General features: G+C 33.0%; 1 protein-coding gene and 1 pseudogene across 1 annotated transcript in view; both read right to left on the bottom strand.

Moving 5' to 3' along the window:
* Positions 1 to 1,043: 1,043 nt before the first annotated feature.
* Positions 1,044 to 7,083, bottom strand: LOC120355090 (annotated as a pseudogene).
* Positions 7,084 to 9,112: 2,029 nt separating this feature from the next.
* The window catches only part of LOC111062052 (tudor and KH domain-containing protein homolog), a 38,338-nt gene continuing 27,892 nt past the window's right edge, over positions 9,113 to 19,558 (bottom strand). The window contains exons 8-11 of the mRNA XM_039443359.1: positions 18,477 to 18,575; positions 13,982 to 14,220; positions 11,685 to 11,881; positions 9,113 to 9,327 (exon numbers count right to left, since the gene is read on the bottom strand). Coding sequence (XP_039299293.1) covers positions 9,113 to 9,327; positions 11,685 to 11,881; positions 13,982 to 14,220; positions 18,477 to 18,575 — 750 coding nt within the window. The remainder of the gene's footprint in view (positions 9,328 to 11,684; positions 11,882 to 13,981; positions 14,221 to 18,476; positions 18,576 to 19,558) is intronic.

The following is a 19,558-nucleotide window of genomic DNA, read 5'->3' as shown; positions in this document are numbered from 1 at the left end:
CATAAATTTGGAATGCCCACCATTTTGAATATTAACATAGACATTTTTTTATTTTATTTTTCAAAGTTGATTTTTATAGCATACATATTAATTTCAAATTTCAGGTCAATACAACATTTCATTCTTGAGATAAAAAGTCCCAAGTGAAAAAAACCAAATAGCAGCTATAAGGATAAGCGCTGAGTTTTGGACGTTTGCAGTCTCCTATCATCCTGGAAGAATACCCTAAAATGTTCGAAACTACTTCTGAAAAACTCTATATAATTCATATGACATAATAATGACAATAGCAGGAAAGCTTCTATCTTCTATTATTCCAGTGCTGAGTGCACACATAGCGTTCCCAGTTTGACCATGTTCAAATGTCTTGACCAAGATTGGTGAATCTGGGCATAATAATGGATTCAAATCACTCTCGCTAAATCTGCACTCATTAACAAACCAGTACAGTTCTTGGCCAAATACTTATTGTAAGCTACATGAGTTATTTAGAGGATGGAAGTATTAACTATAGACCAACAAATAAATTATTATTCAATTCATCTGATACCAACTCAATTGTACACAATATGAATGCTGCCAAAAATAAAAATATCACAGATACAAAATAATATTTTGTAATAAATATGGTACCGCACATCTATGGTACTACGCATCTATACGTGAGGTCCACGTTATAATGACAGTATTTGATCAACTTTGGCTTTGCTATCCTTGTCTATCATTCGACAAAGCTGGTGGTACTATACTTTTCTAGGTCCACAACGATGCTAATTATGTTTTTGACAGTGTAGAATATAATTAACTAATGCAGAGAATCGGCATCGCTATTCTTCTATCTTTATCTACTGCCATTATAACGTGGACCTCACTATAGCTGTAAGAAGCACAACTTTTGTGTAGCTATAAATGTTACTTAGCAAACTGTGTGAACATGCAATGACTACTTACCTATAATGAATTAAATTACTTATGGAAAAATATAAATTACAATAATTATATTATGATGAGGTACAGTACTGTATAAAAAATAATCTCATCAATGGTTTCTTGAAAATTATATTTTTATTCGATTCCAAAGTCTAAGATCATACTTGAATTATCCATACAGGATTTATAGTTCATTTCGAAATCGATATCCCAAAATCCTGCGCATTCCAACTTTCCCCTGTTGTGTAATCCAGCATAGTCCCAACAAGTCACTAAGCCATCTGAATCGCAATCCTGAAAAAACCAAGAATGATTTAGAATTTGCAAATGCGATTGAAAGCCTTTTGAAAGAGATTTGTAAATAACATACTAATCCATAGAGCCTATGAATTAATACAGTAATACAGTGGACAAAGTGATAGTGTACATTTACAACATTATAAAAAGAACGTTCTAGGTATAAAAATGAAGTGTTACCTATTTCTTAATAATTCAAGTCTTTATTCACAGAAGTAATACGCAAAAAAAATATGATTAAAGTGAATATTTACTATATTATTAACGTAATATTAATTAAATTATCAAGTGTCACAAAATGACATCTATATCTTGTAAATTTCTAGTTGTGTTTTGTGTATCATTGAATAAATAAATAAATGAATAGAATAAAAATAATAAAGATTAATAAGGAGTATTAGCCTATTTATAATTATTTTGATGAATAATATTTTCAAACTTAACAATTATTTCATCTTTTCTATATTTTTGTCCATAGATAATTTACAAATGGTACTGTAAGTTGAATTTTCGGATCAAATCTGCTCCAATCAAATTCTTACAATCATTACCAGTGTTAAAGTAAAAAATGTATTCTTGCAAAAAATGGGGGTATGAGCTTTATTACATCTAAATGTTGTCTTACTTACATATGGATTTTTCTTCATATAATTGGCAACCACTTCTGCACCACAGCTAAGATCTGAGACGCATCTAATGTACGCTGTAAGCAAAATGCAACAATATTTTATCAACACATCCCCAGAACGGTTTCAACTGAATTACAAATACATATGAAATAATACAACGAAGGATTACAAGTGGGTTTTTGCAATTTTCCTGAGACTTGCCCGTATAGTGGCAAATTACATTTTAATAAGGTTGAAGATGGAAGATTCTTCAAAAATTTCCTTCTGCTATATTAGATCTTCGGTCAATATTCGCAGTATCAGAAGTCCTCAGTTCTATTTATCTAGCTTCCATTGGTTATTTGAAATGATTGTTATGCAGAAATACATTTTAATAGATTGGTTTGATAAAAAACCAAACAAATCTCGAGCTTTGCAAATAGTATTCAAGTTTCATAAATATGATGATTCACCACTTCAGTTATAGCATCGATTTCCACTTCAATATTGCATCGACTTGTAATGTTTCATAACAATTGTCATAGTTGTATGCTTATTGAGCAAGTTGATAAAATCAAATATTTAGGCCTTTTTATTGATAAAAATTGTAATTGGAATGAGCATATTAACTCTATTAATAAATATATGTTATCTGCTATAAGAACATTCTACTACTTAAAGAATATTTGCCATGTAAATGTATTAAGGTTGATCTATTTTTCCATTATTGAAAGTAAGCTACAATATGGGATCACTTGTTGGGGAGGTATTTATTTCACAAATATCAATACACTTTTAGTTGCACAAAAGAAAATTATCAGATACCTAGAACGGAACATGCAATGGTTTTTTTTAAACAATTTCATATTTTGCCATTAAGATATTTATATGTCTTTAGAGTTTTAAGAATATTTTTCATTAGGGGAGGAAATGTTCAAAGTAATGCTAGAGTTTACTCTAGTCGTTTGAGATTTCAAAATAAGGTCATTCTGTTGAAGGCTAATGTTGAAGCTTTTCGTAGGTTTTTTACTTTTGTGCTTTAAAGTTTTATAATTATCTACCTTCCATGTGTCCTCTAGTTTAAATTTAAGAATTTTTCTCAAGGAATTGAAATCTTGGTTGTTTTCACTAGAAGATGTTGAGTTTCTGTTTAGATAGTATGGTTACTTTTATATTGTATTTTTGATATTATCATATTGCAGTGAATGATACATTTATGAAGGGACAGTTTATCTCTTAGTACTCTTCAACATATTTTTTTCTCTGTATTATAAACATTTATCAAGTTTTATATATTTTAGCTAGGCTCTAAGCTACTCTTTCTTTATTTTCAGTGTGATGGTGCCTCAACACGTTTTTTCAAATGAGGTTACCTAACCACTTTATATTATTGTTTTGTAATGTTTTGTGTATTATTTATTATTGTAAATTGTAAAGTGTGTCAATAAATGAAATAAAAAACTTCCTCTAAAACATAGGCCAACATGATGCTAAGTTAGAAAACAGGACGCAAGTCAAGTGGATTATTCTCATTTTACAATTGCTGATAGCTTCTCATTTGAACATAATATCAATGTTCCTAAATTACAACTAACAATTCTCAATTGCATACGATAGCTTCTCAACTACAATAATTATTGAATGTTCTCATTTACATTTTTTGTTTCATCTACTTATTCACCACAAATGACAAAAAAACGTGAGTTAGTCTTTTTTTCATTTGATTTCTCTTGAATACAATTGATATCTTCTCAAATAAAATTGTTACTTTCTCAAATACTATATTGGAAACGGCGGTATAGACGTTTTTTGTCCAATTAATTCGGAAAACTTGAAAACTCGATCCTTGTGATATTCCTTGACAGTGTCAAGAAAATATGGTTTTCCCAGCCAACGACGAACAATTAAGTATCAAGTAAGTATCTAGAATGTAAAAAGACGCCTCATACCTCCTTCTGATTCGGGGCTATCGAAGGGCAGTGTGGTGAGTTGGAGTCCAGCCAATACTCGTAGCCAATGGAGAAAACGCCACACACATCTCCGTCGCACTTCACTTCTAGACCACATCGACTCGCTCCGTTGCAATACACGTCAGGCATTTGTTGGTGATCGGCTCGATAATTAGATCTCCACGTACTTTTGTAGAGAATACAAAAATACATAAAATTATTGTTTGCGAATGATAATGGTGCGGTATCGACTGGGGTTTACAACAGGTCAGCTATCATAACTGGCATTGTATTTGTTAGTTTATTGTAACCTTCGTTGTACACGTCAGTTATTGTAACCGAAGGTTAAAATGAAATGGATATTGATTTTATTTATTTATTCATTTATTGTACAATAGTATTGTAAAATATGAATAACATTATATTGTTGACATAATTGAAAAAGCCATAAACATCAATTGAGACAGTATTATGTCTTAATTGGTATTGGGATATTTTCAGTGGGTGAACAACATGGTACGGTATACAGTTACCACTAGGGATATGTCATAATAATAAAGTAAGGAGTCCAATAATTCAATACTCTCATATTAATAATTCTCTCATATTTTTGTTGAAAGGGTGATGATATGAACCATCAAACATCATTATTTAAATATTGAGAAAATTAAGTTTCAAAAATAAAAATGATGATTAATGTTTTAATAAAACAATTATGACAATTCACAAGAAAACATACCAGCAATTACCCTGTTCCGTTCAAATGAACCAACTTCTCTCAGCCGATTGTGAGTTCTTGTGAACACCTTGTCGGAAGGGAGACGGCGGTTTGGAAATGCAGCTGCATACATTCTTCTTGCTTCGGTCGCATTGCCAAGAGCTGCTCCATACATGAAGTGAATATCGGTGTACTCCAGCGAACTAAATTCCATTACAATAATTAAATTTGTGTAGAAGCAACGTAAGAAAATATTGAAACTGGAAATTTAAGATAGAAATAAGACCTAGGAAACGTGAGACTAAGAAATAGGAAGCACTACATCTGGTTCTTTACTTTTAATGAAACAACAATACTTTTACAAGACAAACATTATCATCTGAAAACCATTGTAAAATCATCTGTTTGCCCATATGGAGCCATACCGAGTTTCAAAGCTTCATCTTAAATACATCTGGAATTAAAAAATTAATATTGATCTTTAAATGGTGAAAAGTGGTCATGCATGCAGTACGAAAAAAATTAATTCTCTGTTATTCTTCGACCAATCTTAATAAATTAGGTATCATTGGAATCGTGAAAAAATTTGCTAACTTTTTTGTCTCTTGTAAATTTCTGTAAAATGGACGGTTTTCGAGATATTCGCCATCAAAAATTTAAAATGGCCGCCATTTTGAAAAATTTCAACGAAAAATTTTTTTTTATTTTTATAGTTGAGTCTTTATAGCATAATATTCATGCCAATTTCAGACCAATACAACATTTCGTTCTTGAGATAAAAATTTTAAGTGAAAAAAACAAAATGGCAGCTATAAGGATAACCGCTGAGTTTTGGACACTTCAAATATGACATTTGTAGTCTCCTAGCATCCAGGTACAATACCCTAAAATTCTCGACACTACTTCTGAAACGCCTGTATATTACAACCTTATATATAAATATATATTTAAATATATATATTATATATAAGGTTGTAACAGCCGTTAACCATAGATTCTACTCGACATTTCTGACAAAAAATGTTCAGTAAACTTTTTTCCTATCAACCTTAGTTTTCAAGAATATCGATTTTTCGATTTTTTCAAGTAGGCGTACTTCCAGTCATGAAATCGTCAATATCTCAAGAACCATGGTCTTAAGTGAATTTTTAGGACATCGTTGAAAAGAGGACAAAATTTCACATTTATTTGAGGTATAAAACATGCCAAAGTCGATTATTGAGTAGTATTTTTTAGCGGTCAAAGTTGAGAAAGAGTGATTTTTGAAGTTTTTTGAAAACTTCAGACACATTTTTCTCGATTTTTTTTTCCAGGGTACGAAATAATTTTTATAGCGCAAAAACTTCCTTTTTTGATTATCTTTCGAATGAGACCAAATACAGGTGTCTAGCTCAAATCCTCGAATCAAAATTTCAGTTTAAATTCGATTTTTCAATTAAAAACGAGACTTATCTTGTTTGAGTGTGAATAATTGTCTACAATTTGATAGCTTTGTGTCGAGTGATTGAGGGCGTAAAAATACTTTTTCTATAGGAAATTTGGCTGAGAAATTCAATGAAACTGGAAGAAGTTCGTATCTGCAATTGTTATTGAAATACAAGTTGAAAAAAGTTCAAAGTCGAGTTAAAATCTAAACTTTAACTTTTCAAACAGTTTTTTCTTGATTTTTTTCACGGTAATAATATTTTCCAATAATGAAAAAACTTTGCCATTTTATAAACTATCGATGAGTATAAATTTTCCAGGAAAATTTCAAAACTTGAGTGTTAAAAAATGAAAATTTTCAAGAAGAGCACCTCAGAAACAGCTTTCTTGGTGATTCCCAGGTAAAACATGTGTTAAGTCTGTGACAAAGTTCATCCTCTAATGAATATTTTCTATCCACTATAATGCATAAAATCAAATCCATTTATTTTCCATTAAAAATACCTGAATATAATAATTATCATGTCATGCAGTATTCTCTGTGGCCTAATGATAGGCCTACCTGTTTTGTGCTCTCAATAACTCTTATTATCTGTCCCAGCCTACATTGAATATTGAAAGGTTAAAAATAAATTAGATAATGTTTTAAAATTTTTATTCTAAAATTATCATGAATCATTAACATCAATTGGAAGTATTGTGGATATAGTCCATATGAATAATCATTGTCCATTGATTGAATAAAATTGATATACTGTATTCAACGAAATTCAAAATATCCTCCATTATTCTCTCTGCACCTTCTACTACGTTGCAAGATACTCCCACTTGCCCGTCTGACTTCGTTGGGCCTCGTTCTGACGTCATCGAATGCTAATTGGATTCTTTATATCAATTCCTCTCTACTATTCACAGATTCACAATGGACTTTGTTCTTTATTACTCCCCAAAAGAAATAATCCATAGGTGTAAGGTCGGGTGATCGCGGTGGCCAACTCACTGGTCCACCTCTGCCAATTCACCGCCCAGGGAAATTATTATTCAACCACCCCCGTACATTTCTTCCGAATTGGGACGGGCAGCCATCCAGTTGCAGCCACATATTCTGCCTCAAATCAAGAGGCACGTCTTCGAGCAGCTCGTGAAGCTCATTCATAAGAAAGTTATGGAAAATTTCTGAATTTAACCTTCTTGGAAAAAAATGAGGTCCAATGACATACTCGCCAATAAGACCAGCCCAAACATTCACTGAGAATTGTTTCTGGAAACGATGTGGTCGTGGTGTATGCGGATTTTCAACTGACCACGTATGCATATTATGAAAATTCACAGCACCACTTCTTGTGAATGAGCTTTCATCCGACCATAAAATTTCCGGAATACGTTCAGCAAGGATCCAGTCGCAAAATCTTATTCTCGCTTCAAAATCAGCATTACTCAAGTCCTGCCACGAAACGGCCTTAGATTTTTTTTCAGTACTCTATGTATTGTAGTCTTCGAAGCATCTAGTATTCCAGCCGCCCGCCGAATGCTGGAACGTGGATTTTCCTCAAAATATTGTACAACATGATCATTTGAAGCTTCAATCATTGGAGCAGATTTTTCGCGTCTATCAGCTACCCCAACACCCCTTCCATTCCTAGATCTTTGCATCAATCTTAGAAAGGTGATGTAAGAAGGATGTTGTCGATGAGGGAAGCGTCTTCTGTAAAGTCTCTCCGCCTCTTTTGAGTCGTATGCACATTCTGCATATACCAATAGCATGTCTGTATACTCAATTGTGGAGAATTTCATGTTGATAACGATAATAAACACGGACACTTGATAACTTATTGAACTAGAGTAAAAAGAAGACTTATCATACTAATAAACTAAAAAAAAAACTCAAACAAACTACACTCGAAAACAATTACTCTAACTAAAATATAAACTTGGAAACAGAAAACAACAAAACTGAAATATTGAATTGGAAAAATCAAACACTAATGAAAAAACTAGACTTAATAACTCAGGACAACAAAACGAACGAACTGGGAAAACTTGACTATTGACTGGAAAGACATCATTATCGACCGACTGGAAGCACGTTACTTTTCATACAATGACTGCGAGAATTGTCTCTATTGTTGGGTGAGCATTAGAAAAACTTTTTATTCTATCAGAGCAGCTGATTAATGAACAGATTGATTTTTCTTCTCACTCAATTGAATCTCAATGGTATGAATTTAAAGCAAAGAAAAGATGTCTTTAGGGTGCTCTTCTTGAAAATTTTCATTTTTTAACACTCAAGTTTTGAAATTTTCCTGGAAAATTTATACTCATACGATAGTTTATAAAATGGCAAAGTTTTTTCATTATTGGAAAAATATTATTACCGTGAAATAATCAAGAAAAAACTGTTTGAAAAGTTTAGATTTTAACTCGACTTTGAACTTTTTTCAACTTGTATTTCAATAACAATTGCAGATACGAACTTCTAACCAGTTTCATTGAATTTCTCAGCCAAATTTCCTATAGAAAAAGTATTTTTACGCCCTCAATCACTCGACACAAAGCTATCAAATTGTAGACAATTATTCACACTCAAACAAGATAAGTCTTTAGTATGATAAGTCTTCTTTTTATTCTAGTTCAATAAGTTATCAAGTGTCCGTGTTTATTATCGTTATCAACATGAAATTCTCCACAATTGAGTATACAGACATGATATTGGTATATGCAGAATGTGCATACGACTCAAAAGAGGCGGTGAGACTTTACAGAAGACGCTTCCCTCATCGACAACATCCTTCTTACATCACCTTTCTAAGTTGATGCAAAGATCTAGGAATGGAAGGGGGTTGGGGTAGCTGATAGACGCGAAAAACCTGCTCCAATGATTGAAGCTTCAAATGATCGTGTTGTACAATATTTTAAGGAAAATCCACGTTCCAGCATTCGGCGGGCGGCTGGAATACTAGTTGCGACTGGATCCTTGGTGAACGTATTCCGGAAATTTTATGGTCGGATGAAAGCTCATTCACAAGAAGTGGTGCTGTGAATTTTCATAATATGCATACGTGGTCAGTTGAAAATCCGCATACACCACGACCACATCGTTTCCAGAAACAATTCTCAGTGAATGTTTGGGCTGGTCTTATTGGCGAGTATGTCATTGGACCTCATTTTTTCCAAGAAGGTTAAATTCAGAAATTTTCCATAACTTTCTTATGAATGAGCTTCACGAGCTGCTCGAAGACGTGCCTCTTGATTTGAGGCAGAATATGTGGCTGCAACTGGATGGCTGCCCGTCCCATTTCGGAAGAAATGTACGGGGGTGGTTGGATAATAATTTCCCTAGGCGGTGGATTGGCAGAGGGTGGACCAGTGAGTTGGCCACCGCGATCACCCGACCTCACACCTATGGATAATTACTTTTGGGGAGTAATAAAGAACAAAGTCTATTGTGAACCTGTGAATAGTAGAGAGGAGTTGATACAAAGAATCCAATTATCATTCGATGACGTCAGAACGAGGCCCAACGAAGTCAGATGGGCAAGTGGGAGTATCTTGCAACGTAGTAGAAGGTGCAAAGAGAATAATGGAGAATATTTTGAATTTCGTTGAATACAGTATATCAAGTTTATTTAATCAATGGACAATGATTATTCATATGGACTATATCCACAATACTTCCAATTGATGTTAATGATTCATGATAATTTTATAATAAAAATTAAAAAAAATTAACTAATATATTTTTAACCTTCTAATATTCAATGTAGGCCTATGTTTAGAATGGGACAGATAATAAGAGTTATTGAGAGCACAAAACAGGTAGGCCTATCATTAGGCCACAGAGAATACTACATGACATGATAATTATTATATTCAGGTATTTTTAATGTAAAATAAATGGATTTAATTTTATTCATTAGAGGATGAACTTTGTCACAGACTTAACACATGTTTTACCTGGGAATCACCAAGAAAGCTGTTTCTGAGGTGCTCTTCTTGAAAATTTTCATTTTTTAACACTCTAGTTTTGAAATTTTCCTGGAAAATTTATACCCATTCGATAGTTTATAAAATGGCAAAGTTTTTTCATTATTGGAAAAATATTGTTATTGTGAAAAAATCAAGAAAAAACTGTTTGAAAAGTTTAGATTTTAACTGGACTTTGAACTTTTTTCAACTTGTATCTCAATAACAATTGCAGATACGAACTTATAACCAGTTTCATTGAATTTCTCAGCCAAATTTCCTCTAGAAAAAGTATTATTACGCCCTCAATCACTCGACACAAAGCTATCAAATTGTAGACAATTATTCACACTCAAACAAGATAAGTCTCGTTTTAAATTAAAAAATCGAACTTAAACTGAAATTCTGATTCGAGGATTTGAGCTAGACACCTGTATTTGGTCTCATTCGAAAGATAATCAAAAAAGGAAGTTTTTGCGCTATAAAAATTATTTCGTACCTTGGGAAGAAAATCGAGAAAAATGTGTCTGAAGTTTTCAAAAAAACTTCAAAAATCACTCTTTTTCAACTTTGACCGCTAAAAAATACTACTCAATAATCGACTTTGGCATGTTTTATACCTCAATGAAATTTTGTCCTCTTTTCAACGATGTCCTTAAAATTCACTTAAGACCAATGGTTCTTGAGATATTGACGATTTAATGACTGGAAGTACGCCTACTTGAAAAATATCGAAAAATCGATAATCTCGAAAACGAAGGTCGATAGGAGAAAATTTTACTGAACATTTTTTGTTGCAAATTGCATGTAGAATCTATGGTAGCCGGGGTTTACACCTTATCTGGGACACCCTGTATATATAAAGAGCGAGTCATATGTATGGGAAACCTTTAGTAAATTTGAGACTGTTGTAGATATATTACTGTAACTTTCAGGATAAGTTACTGTTCAAATATTCTACCTTTCGACGTACAACTGAATTTCAACCCCTCTTAAGGGGGTGACTTAGGGGTTGTAACTCGAATATTTTGAATGTAAGCACCTATTGTGTGGTACATCATTTAAAAGGCCTTTTTAGAACATGAAAGATGGCATCGATAAAAATGTTCTATGATACGTGTATCCAAAATGGCGGCTGATTGGAGATTTCGTTTTCAAGGAAATAAGGGGTTGTAACTCAAATATTTTCAATGTAAACACCCATTGTGTGATACATCTTCTTGAATGCATTTCCAAAACGAGAAAGATGACATCAATAAAAATGTTTTATAATAATTTTTTCTAAAATGACGGCTGATTGAACTTTATCAATTATTTCTTAAAAAACTAAAATTTCAATCAGCGGCCATTTTGGATAAAAGTATCATAGAACATTTCTATTGATGTCATCTTTCTTGTTTTGTAAAGGCCTTAAAAATGAAATATCATACAATGGGTATTAACTTTTAAAATATTTGAGTTACAACCCCTCATTTCCTTAAAAACTAAATCTTCAATCAGCCGCCATTTTGGATACAAAATACAAGTATCATAAAACATTTAAATTTATGTTATCTTTCTCGTATTAAAAAGTCCTTTAAAATTATGTACCACACAATGGGTCTTTAAATTTAAAATATTCGAGTTACAACCCCTAAGTCACCCCCTTATGAGGGGTTGAAATTCAGTTGTTCGTCAAAAGGTAGAGTATTTGACCTGTAACTTATCCTGAAAGTTAGAGTAATATATCTACAACAGTCTCCGATTTATTGAAGGGTTCCCATACATATGACTCACTCTGTATATTATAATATATATTATAAATGAGTGAGGTAGGTACCGCTTCAGGGTCGTACAAGTCGACGGCGGGCACAGGACTGCCCTCTCTGTCACCCCGCCTCTTGTCCGCTTTGTCGTAGCTGACGACGCGCGCCGTTAGAGGTCGCCACAGAGCCACATGGCACAGCTCTTCAAACAGGTCGGTCGCTTCCCTCGACCACTCACCACCTTCTCTGCAAAACCAACACAAATCGATTTAAAAACTATCGACTAGACAAAATCGGTAGTGAGATTTAAGTACCAAAGTCAGCATCTGTCATTCAGAGCTGTCATTCTACAAGTTAAAAGCCTACTATAATTATGTATATCTAGATGTGTTCTAACTTGTCTATTTGTTCAAATAAAGGTATATTTATTATTATTATTATTATCTGATTAACATTATTTGTCATTAGAGAAAGCAGATAGCTATATCTTTTTCCCACTCCTAACTGTAGCCAATTTGTTTACACTATGTTGAAATATAATTAATTAACTACAAACTATTTAATCCCAATTCAGAGTTTTTGCACTGAACATTGAACAAACACTTATAAGTGAAGGAAACATAACCTCCTTTATGGTCCAGTATATGAATCAAAATTTGAAGGAGGAACAGTTTTGGGCTGTGCCTGTTGGTACTCCCCCAATCATTCTAAATGACGTATTAAATAATTGTGTATTTTTGAATTAATATATTATAAAAATAGATTCATGATTTAAAAAATCATCTAATCAATCAATTTTAAATCCAAATCAACTTGAAATTGAAATTAAATGTTTTCATTCACAGAAATAAAAAATACAACATCTTAGAAATACATAATAAAAGCAATATAAATTTTACGACATGGGAAAATACTATTATAAAATAAAATGCCAACTGAGTATTTGCATCTCGAGGTACTAGACCTGTTTGAGATGGTGATTTAAAAATTGATTACAAAACTAGCGCTAAAAGTAGTTAGTGAGGCCGACAGTCGCATATGAAGTGTCACATATTACATAACACTATCGATGAGCTTCGAAGAATATTGAACAATATTATGATATACAAGTTAGGCTATTAGGCTACATGAGAATTCTAAAAAAGCTATCTATATTCTCACATTCCATTACAAATATCTTGACATCTCTCAAAAACCTTGATCGTATCTTACATTACCTTATCTTCAACGGCAGTAGATTGTAGAACTTTGGAGCTAAATAAGAAAAACATTCATGAAGTGACTTTTATTTGGTTTAGGTATACAAGCTTCGTATTTATTTCTCAACTTGGTACCATAGTTTTTCTAATCTTAGAATGTTACTGCTAACAAGTTTATGACTTGTAAACCCCAGTTAAGACTTCCAAGGGCCTTATAATCAACTGATAAAACACATTTTTATTCAACTATTTTCAGTGGCTGTTATGCCATCCTATCATTTTCGCTGACTGTAAAACGTCAATCTTACTATAGAATCAGTAAGCATATTTTAATTTAACTATTTACAGAGAGACTGCTTTGCTAAGTCTTTTTACTTTCCTTGCCCTATTACCATAGGTAAGGAAAGTATGGCTTTCCGAAAAAAATTAAGGTACCCCAATTTCTAAATTTCTATACGTTTCAAGGTCCCCTGAGTCCGAAAAAGTGGTTTTTGGGTATTGGTCTGTATGTGTGTGTGTATGAGTGTATGTGCGACTGTGTACACGATGTCTCATCTCCCAATGAACGGAATGACTTGAAATTTGGAACTTAAGGTCCTTACGATATAAGTATCCGACACGAAAAATTCCAGGAGATCCGCCCCCATCAATACAAAGTTTGATTTTAGATTCTCAATTATCAGGCTTCAGATACAATTTAAACAACAAATTTCGAGTGGGAAAGATTGAGCATGAGAATCTCTACAATTAATGTTCAGTAACATTAATTTTTCACCTAAAATTAAAAATAAGCTCGAAATTTGAGAAAATGTGATTATCCAATTGCAAACTGTTGATTCTATTTTATCATTCACTATGAAGAGATAGCAGACCTCGTGTGTCTCCAGCTAGCTCAAATCGTTGAATAGTAGACTTGAGATGCGCGGGAACACTAGCGTCAGGTGATGCGCCACATCAGATTTTTACGGAATTGTGGAATCTCATTTTCAAAATATGAACGTTAATCTCACTATAGGATCGAACAATATATTGAGCGTGTGTGACAAAGATTTCCTCCACACTCTTGCCAAGTGCGTAGAATAAGGACAAGCACGAGAGTGGATGGCTACTATGCCACCGCTTGACGAGAGTGTGGCGCTGACCTTACCTGGGCTTGACTCTGGCCAGAGAGCACTCGATCGCCTGGAAGTGGAGGGTGAGGAAATCAGTGCGCAGTTGGTAGAGGTTGGCGGCAGGCTGCTCACCCTCATCGCCATAGTCGACATAGTAGAGCGACACCTTGCTAGCACTCGGCTCGTAGTCGTCCTGCTTCACGCCACACACCTCGGCGCGGTACCACCGCTCGTCGAACGCAAACGGCGCCGCCACTATTTGCCCCACCTCCAACTGCATCACAGCACGTACAATGCATAAGTCAACACATAACTGTCATAATCTTCACCTCCAGTCGTAAAAGAATAATATAGTTGATTTAGCTATTTAGAATAATCATAATAATCATTGTTTTGGTCTGTCACAACTTTGTATAATTTTTGTGTTTTTGGTGAACCGTATTGGGATGAAGCATGTGGCACTTTTCTGGAAGTTAAGCTATAATAAATAAATACTATTGTAAGATTTCATATATTATCATGTTCTTCTGGATTGAAAAAGAGCTTTATCACTATTATTATTATTTGTATTATTATATTTCAAATTCAAATATTTTTATAGCCATAGACAAACACTTTACGATTTGAATCTGCCTTGTCAAAATACAAAATAGTGTATTAGAAAGTCGACAACAATATAAATTCAAAGGAAACCAAACTAATACAAATAAACAATTACATACATTCCAAGTCAACGTTACAACTAAAATATTTAGTCACATTATAAACCTCTATTTTATTAAAAAGGTTCTTATTGCCAGACAAACCACGAATATTTTGTGGTAAATGGTTGTAGAATTCAATTGAAAAGAACTTAAAACTCATATGGCTCGCCCTGTAAGTATATTATTTTAATAAACGAACACTCAAAGCCGGATGGTCTTAATTCGTCTTATTTCAAGTACCTATTTTGACAATTTCTTGAAATAACAATACTAATATAAAACAAATAATGGGAAATTAAGCCATTCAGTTTGTTAAGTTTCACGGCATCGAGTTTTCATGGCAGCTGATACACAGGGATTGTATCAGATCGCCAAATCAGCTCCACCGTTGCACACTAGATACCGAGGTACAGGCAGGCTCTCAGTTCATCATAATAAACATCATCAAACACAAATCACACACTTATCTGCTCAGTCACCGTTACTGCTCAATAATCACAGGAAACGGAACAGATCCAACGAAAACGTTACCTACGCATGTGCATTACGATGCTGTGCTAGATTGCTTTGTTGGATACCAACTTCCATTCAACCATTGACGGAGATTGAGAGGATGAATGAGTAAAGACTGAAAGTATTCTTAATGGATGCTTTTATAATCTGAATGACTATTTACACTTTTGCAATTTAGTCAAAGACTAACTTACTGGTTTTTAATTTTAACTGAAATTTCAAGAAACATAATTGGTGTTTTTCATTAGCAAGCACTTTGACTTGTCTGACGTCATTTTGTCCAACCAGACGTAATGCATATCTATCTATATGTAAATTGGGCCTTACAAGATATCTCGTCAACAGGTAGGCCTAAGCTCAAAGCACACAGAAGGCGCGCCGCGACTCCAAAGTTAAAAATCATCTGGTTGAATACAAGTAAGTTACAATGCGCAGTTACAAGTAAGGTACATCCAAGTAAGTTAGAATGCGCACACCGGAAGCGCGCTTTCATCCGTTAATGTTGATGTTATTAAAGGAAATTGGAATAGAATTATGAAATTATTAAAAAATATATTTTCTTGATCAATTTGGCATTAAATTGATTATTTTATCAAGGAAATGATAATTGTTATTAGATTAAATTTAATGGATGAATTGAGTAACAGCTGTGTACAGTCAGTGGCAAAATGGAGAGACTTGTCAACGTTTTTCACCCATCTTTCTTCACTGCTATAATAACGTGGACCTCACTATAGTATATGAGAAATAGAGATAATACGGCTAGATATTAAATCTGAATAGAAAAATATAAGATGATTACTCTAATGAATTTCTAGGTACATAAAAATCAGTATAGAATCTGGTTCCTGTTTCATTAAATAAAAGTCCTCATTATGCAGGAATACTCCACTCAGGCAATAGATATTGAGCACGTCTTGCTGTTTGAAAACTATATGAGTATAGACTGAAAGTATTCTTAATGAATGAGTGCTTTCATAGTATGAATGACTATTCTAAGTTTTAAAATTTAATAAGAAATTAATTTGAAGGATTTTGACTGAAATTTCAAAAAACATCGTTGGTGTTTTTCATTTGCAAGCACCATGACTTTTCTGACGTCATTTTGTGTTGTACATCTATAGTGAGATCGATTCACTTGTATGGGCTACTTTATTAAAATGAATAAGAACATTCTTGCATTTGAACTTGAAAATGGCCAAAGTAGGCCGAAACTAGTTGTTTGAAATGTTTTAAATAAAAGGGTAATTTATTCATGATTTTATCAATCTATGGTGAGCTTTACGTTACGGTACAGTCAGTGGAAATGATAGGACGGTAGGGTTACCAATTTTAGCAGCTTCTCTTTGTCACAGAAACAGAGTAACGGACAGCAACAGTCACAGTTATCACATAGTTAGTCAAAAGTATTCTTTGATTATCTATAGTGAGGTCCACGTTATAATGGTAGTGTATGTTTTGCAATAGTATTGCTATCCTTGTCTATCGTTCAACAAAGCAGATGGCGCTATCTCTTTCACGCATTGCGATGTTGCCACATCGTATATCAACAATGTAGAAATTCAACTAATTGACAAAATATTTCATCTCAATCATGAAAATTTATTATCACATCTTAAAGAATAATATATTTGACAAATAAAATATGATTAACTATTTTCAAAAATAATCAACAGTTAAATTCATTAGATATATCAGTATCAGCTGTTTTGGACGCAAGGCTGAGATCTGGCAACCCTTTTCTTCTATCTTCCTACACTGTCATTACAACGTGGACCTCACTATACCAGCTGATTGCGTGTCGGCAAGATTCAACATGCGCATCATAAAATGGATATTATGTTTAGCTCTAGAAAATGAACCACATGTTTATGTTTTGTTCTGAAGATGACGAATAAATCTAAAGTATTAAATGTAAAAGGGTTGGGGGTTAGGTTTTATTTAGGTTATATTTATTATGTTTCATTAGGATAGGTTGGGTTTTTGCTTTGAAATTGCAATATGCTAGAAGGGGCTAAGGTACAGGTAGAGTTATGTTTTTTGATGTTTCAAATGTGAAAGGATAGGTTAGGATTTTGCTTTGAATTCTAAATTATTAAATGTGAAAGGGTTAGGGGTTAGTGGTTAAGTTTTTTTAGGTTATATTTAATAATGTTCCATAAAGTTAGGCTAGGTTTTTGCTTTGAAATTGCAATATGCTAGAAAGGGCTAGGGTCCAGGTAGAATTATGCTTTTTGATATTTTAAAGGTGGAAAGATAGGTCAGGGGGTTAGGATTTTGCTTTGAAATTGCAATATGCTGGAAGGGATTAGAGGTTTTTACCAAAAGTTATGTTTATTGATGTTTTAAATGTAAAAGGGGTGGTAGGGGGGTTAGGTTTTTGCTTTGAAATGACAATATGCTGACTTAGTTATAGTGTTTTTCAACATCATTTAAATAACAACCGTTATATTTTATCAATTATATGTTTTAAAAGTACTCTTTCTTTTATTAAATAAATGATAATATATTGATTATTATATTGAATTCAATGATAAATCATCATTGGATAATAATATCATCAAATAGAATGACGATTGGCTCCAGTTACAGTGCTCAGTAACCATCATCACAAAGAACATTACATTCAAAGAACTGACTGAATGGAACGGGAAAAAACCGTTACTAACGCATGCGCGAAACGGTGCTGACTGAGAGTGGTTTGTAACCAAAGACATTAAAGAGATAAGTTCTTTGTTTTTAACAATTTCTGTTACCACCGCCTTCTATAGTAGATAGCTGTGATTCCGGTCTGAAGTTATTCCGGTATATCTGATAATATTATATAGTTGGTTCTTGTTGATAATGATCATATTTATCTCAATATATATTCTATTAGTCAATAAAATATATTTTCTAATTATTATTAAACAAAAATCCAAATTAAATGCTGTAATTCACCCCGAATACTTCTGTTACAGCAAATATTGACAACAGGGTAAAAAGCTAGATGGAAATTCGATGAGCGCTACTATTCAAAAATTATTTGTCAGCACGGGAATATATGATTTAATAATTAATGTTCATAATTGAGATACAATATTTTTGCAGTTCAATATTATTTCTTCATAGACAACAAACGATTCGAAAACAGTGCGGAGGTGGAAAAGGATAGAGTTATCTGCTTTGTCTAATGACAAGCAAGGATAGCAAATCAATTTTAATCAGATGCTGACTTTATAACCTGAGTTTCAATATATTTTGTAAATAGCTTATTTCTTCCTAGTTTAAAGAAACAGTGGCTGATACAAGGTTGTAGTAATTTTTATCTTACCTGCTTAATTGTATGAAGCTCTTTGTTCTCTGGTGTATTGTAATAATCAGTCATTTGGTCGACTAGATGATCCAGTTTCACAGATTTTGGCGACAGAACCTAAGAAAAATTAATTTATACAAATATTTACAAGACCCCAAGAGAATGTACAATTCAACGGAAAATAGTATGAAATGCGACAATGTAAAACAAGGAAAGAAAAATTATTTGTTGGAGAATTTCTTTTGGAAATTAGGAATATACCATTAGGTGTATATACCAAGTATGCTTAATCTGAATGTTTTCACGATAAAGGCACGAATACTCAAGCTGGATTCGCAGATACAGAAACTCACACATTTCCATTCCAATTGTAAGACATACACTCCATTGTAAGACATACACTCCATTGTAAGACATACACTCCATTGTAAGACTCAGCTCAAACAATTGTCAGCAAGATTGGTCTAGAATAGGTCAAGTGGTAAGAATCGTTACAAACTTCGGTCTGCTAGCACCGCGTAGTTCGTGGGTTCGAATACGCCGATTACATGGACGTTTAATCATCTCATCTATCCACCAACTCATTTTCCATTACCCACGCGCAGGCAAAAGCTTATGTGAGCATCATCCGTAATAAAATACCAAAATCAACGTGGGACCTTATTGATATAGATTTTTTAGCACTATTATTTTTACAGTACATTGAGTCATAACTTGTAGGCATCAAATTTTAAATAATATATATTGTATGATTAGTTCAACTTTTACTAAAAAATTAACTATAAGATTTAGAATCTTAAATAAGATCTTGATAAGATCGAATCAATCAATTCGATATTATAGATGGAAATTACAGAGATATTGCAATTATTCAAATGCTAATGAATTAATATTATTATTAAACGAAAATCCATATAATATGCTGTAATTCATCCCGAAGACTTCTGCTACTGCAAATATTGACAACAGGGTAAACAGCTGGATGGAAATCAAGGTGAATTACAGCATTTGATTTGGATTTTCGTTTATAATAATAATTCGATATTACTATTATTATTATAGATTTTTGTGAAAAATATGAATTTCACCATTATGGTAAT

This window comes from Nilaparvata lugens, chromosome 1, assembly GCF_014356525.2.
Source record: "Nilaparvata lugens isolate BPH chromosome 1, ASM1435652v1, whole genome shotgun sequence".
Lineage (NCBI taxonomy): Eukaryota > Metazoa > Arthropoda > Insecta > Hemiptera > Delphacidae > Nilaparvata > Nilaparvata lugens.
This window is presented reverse-complemented; position numbering and strand designations above follow the sequence as displayed.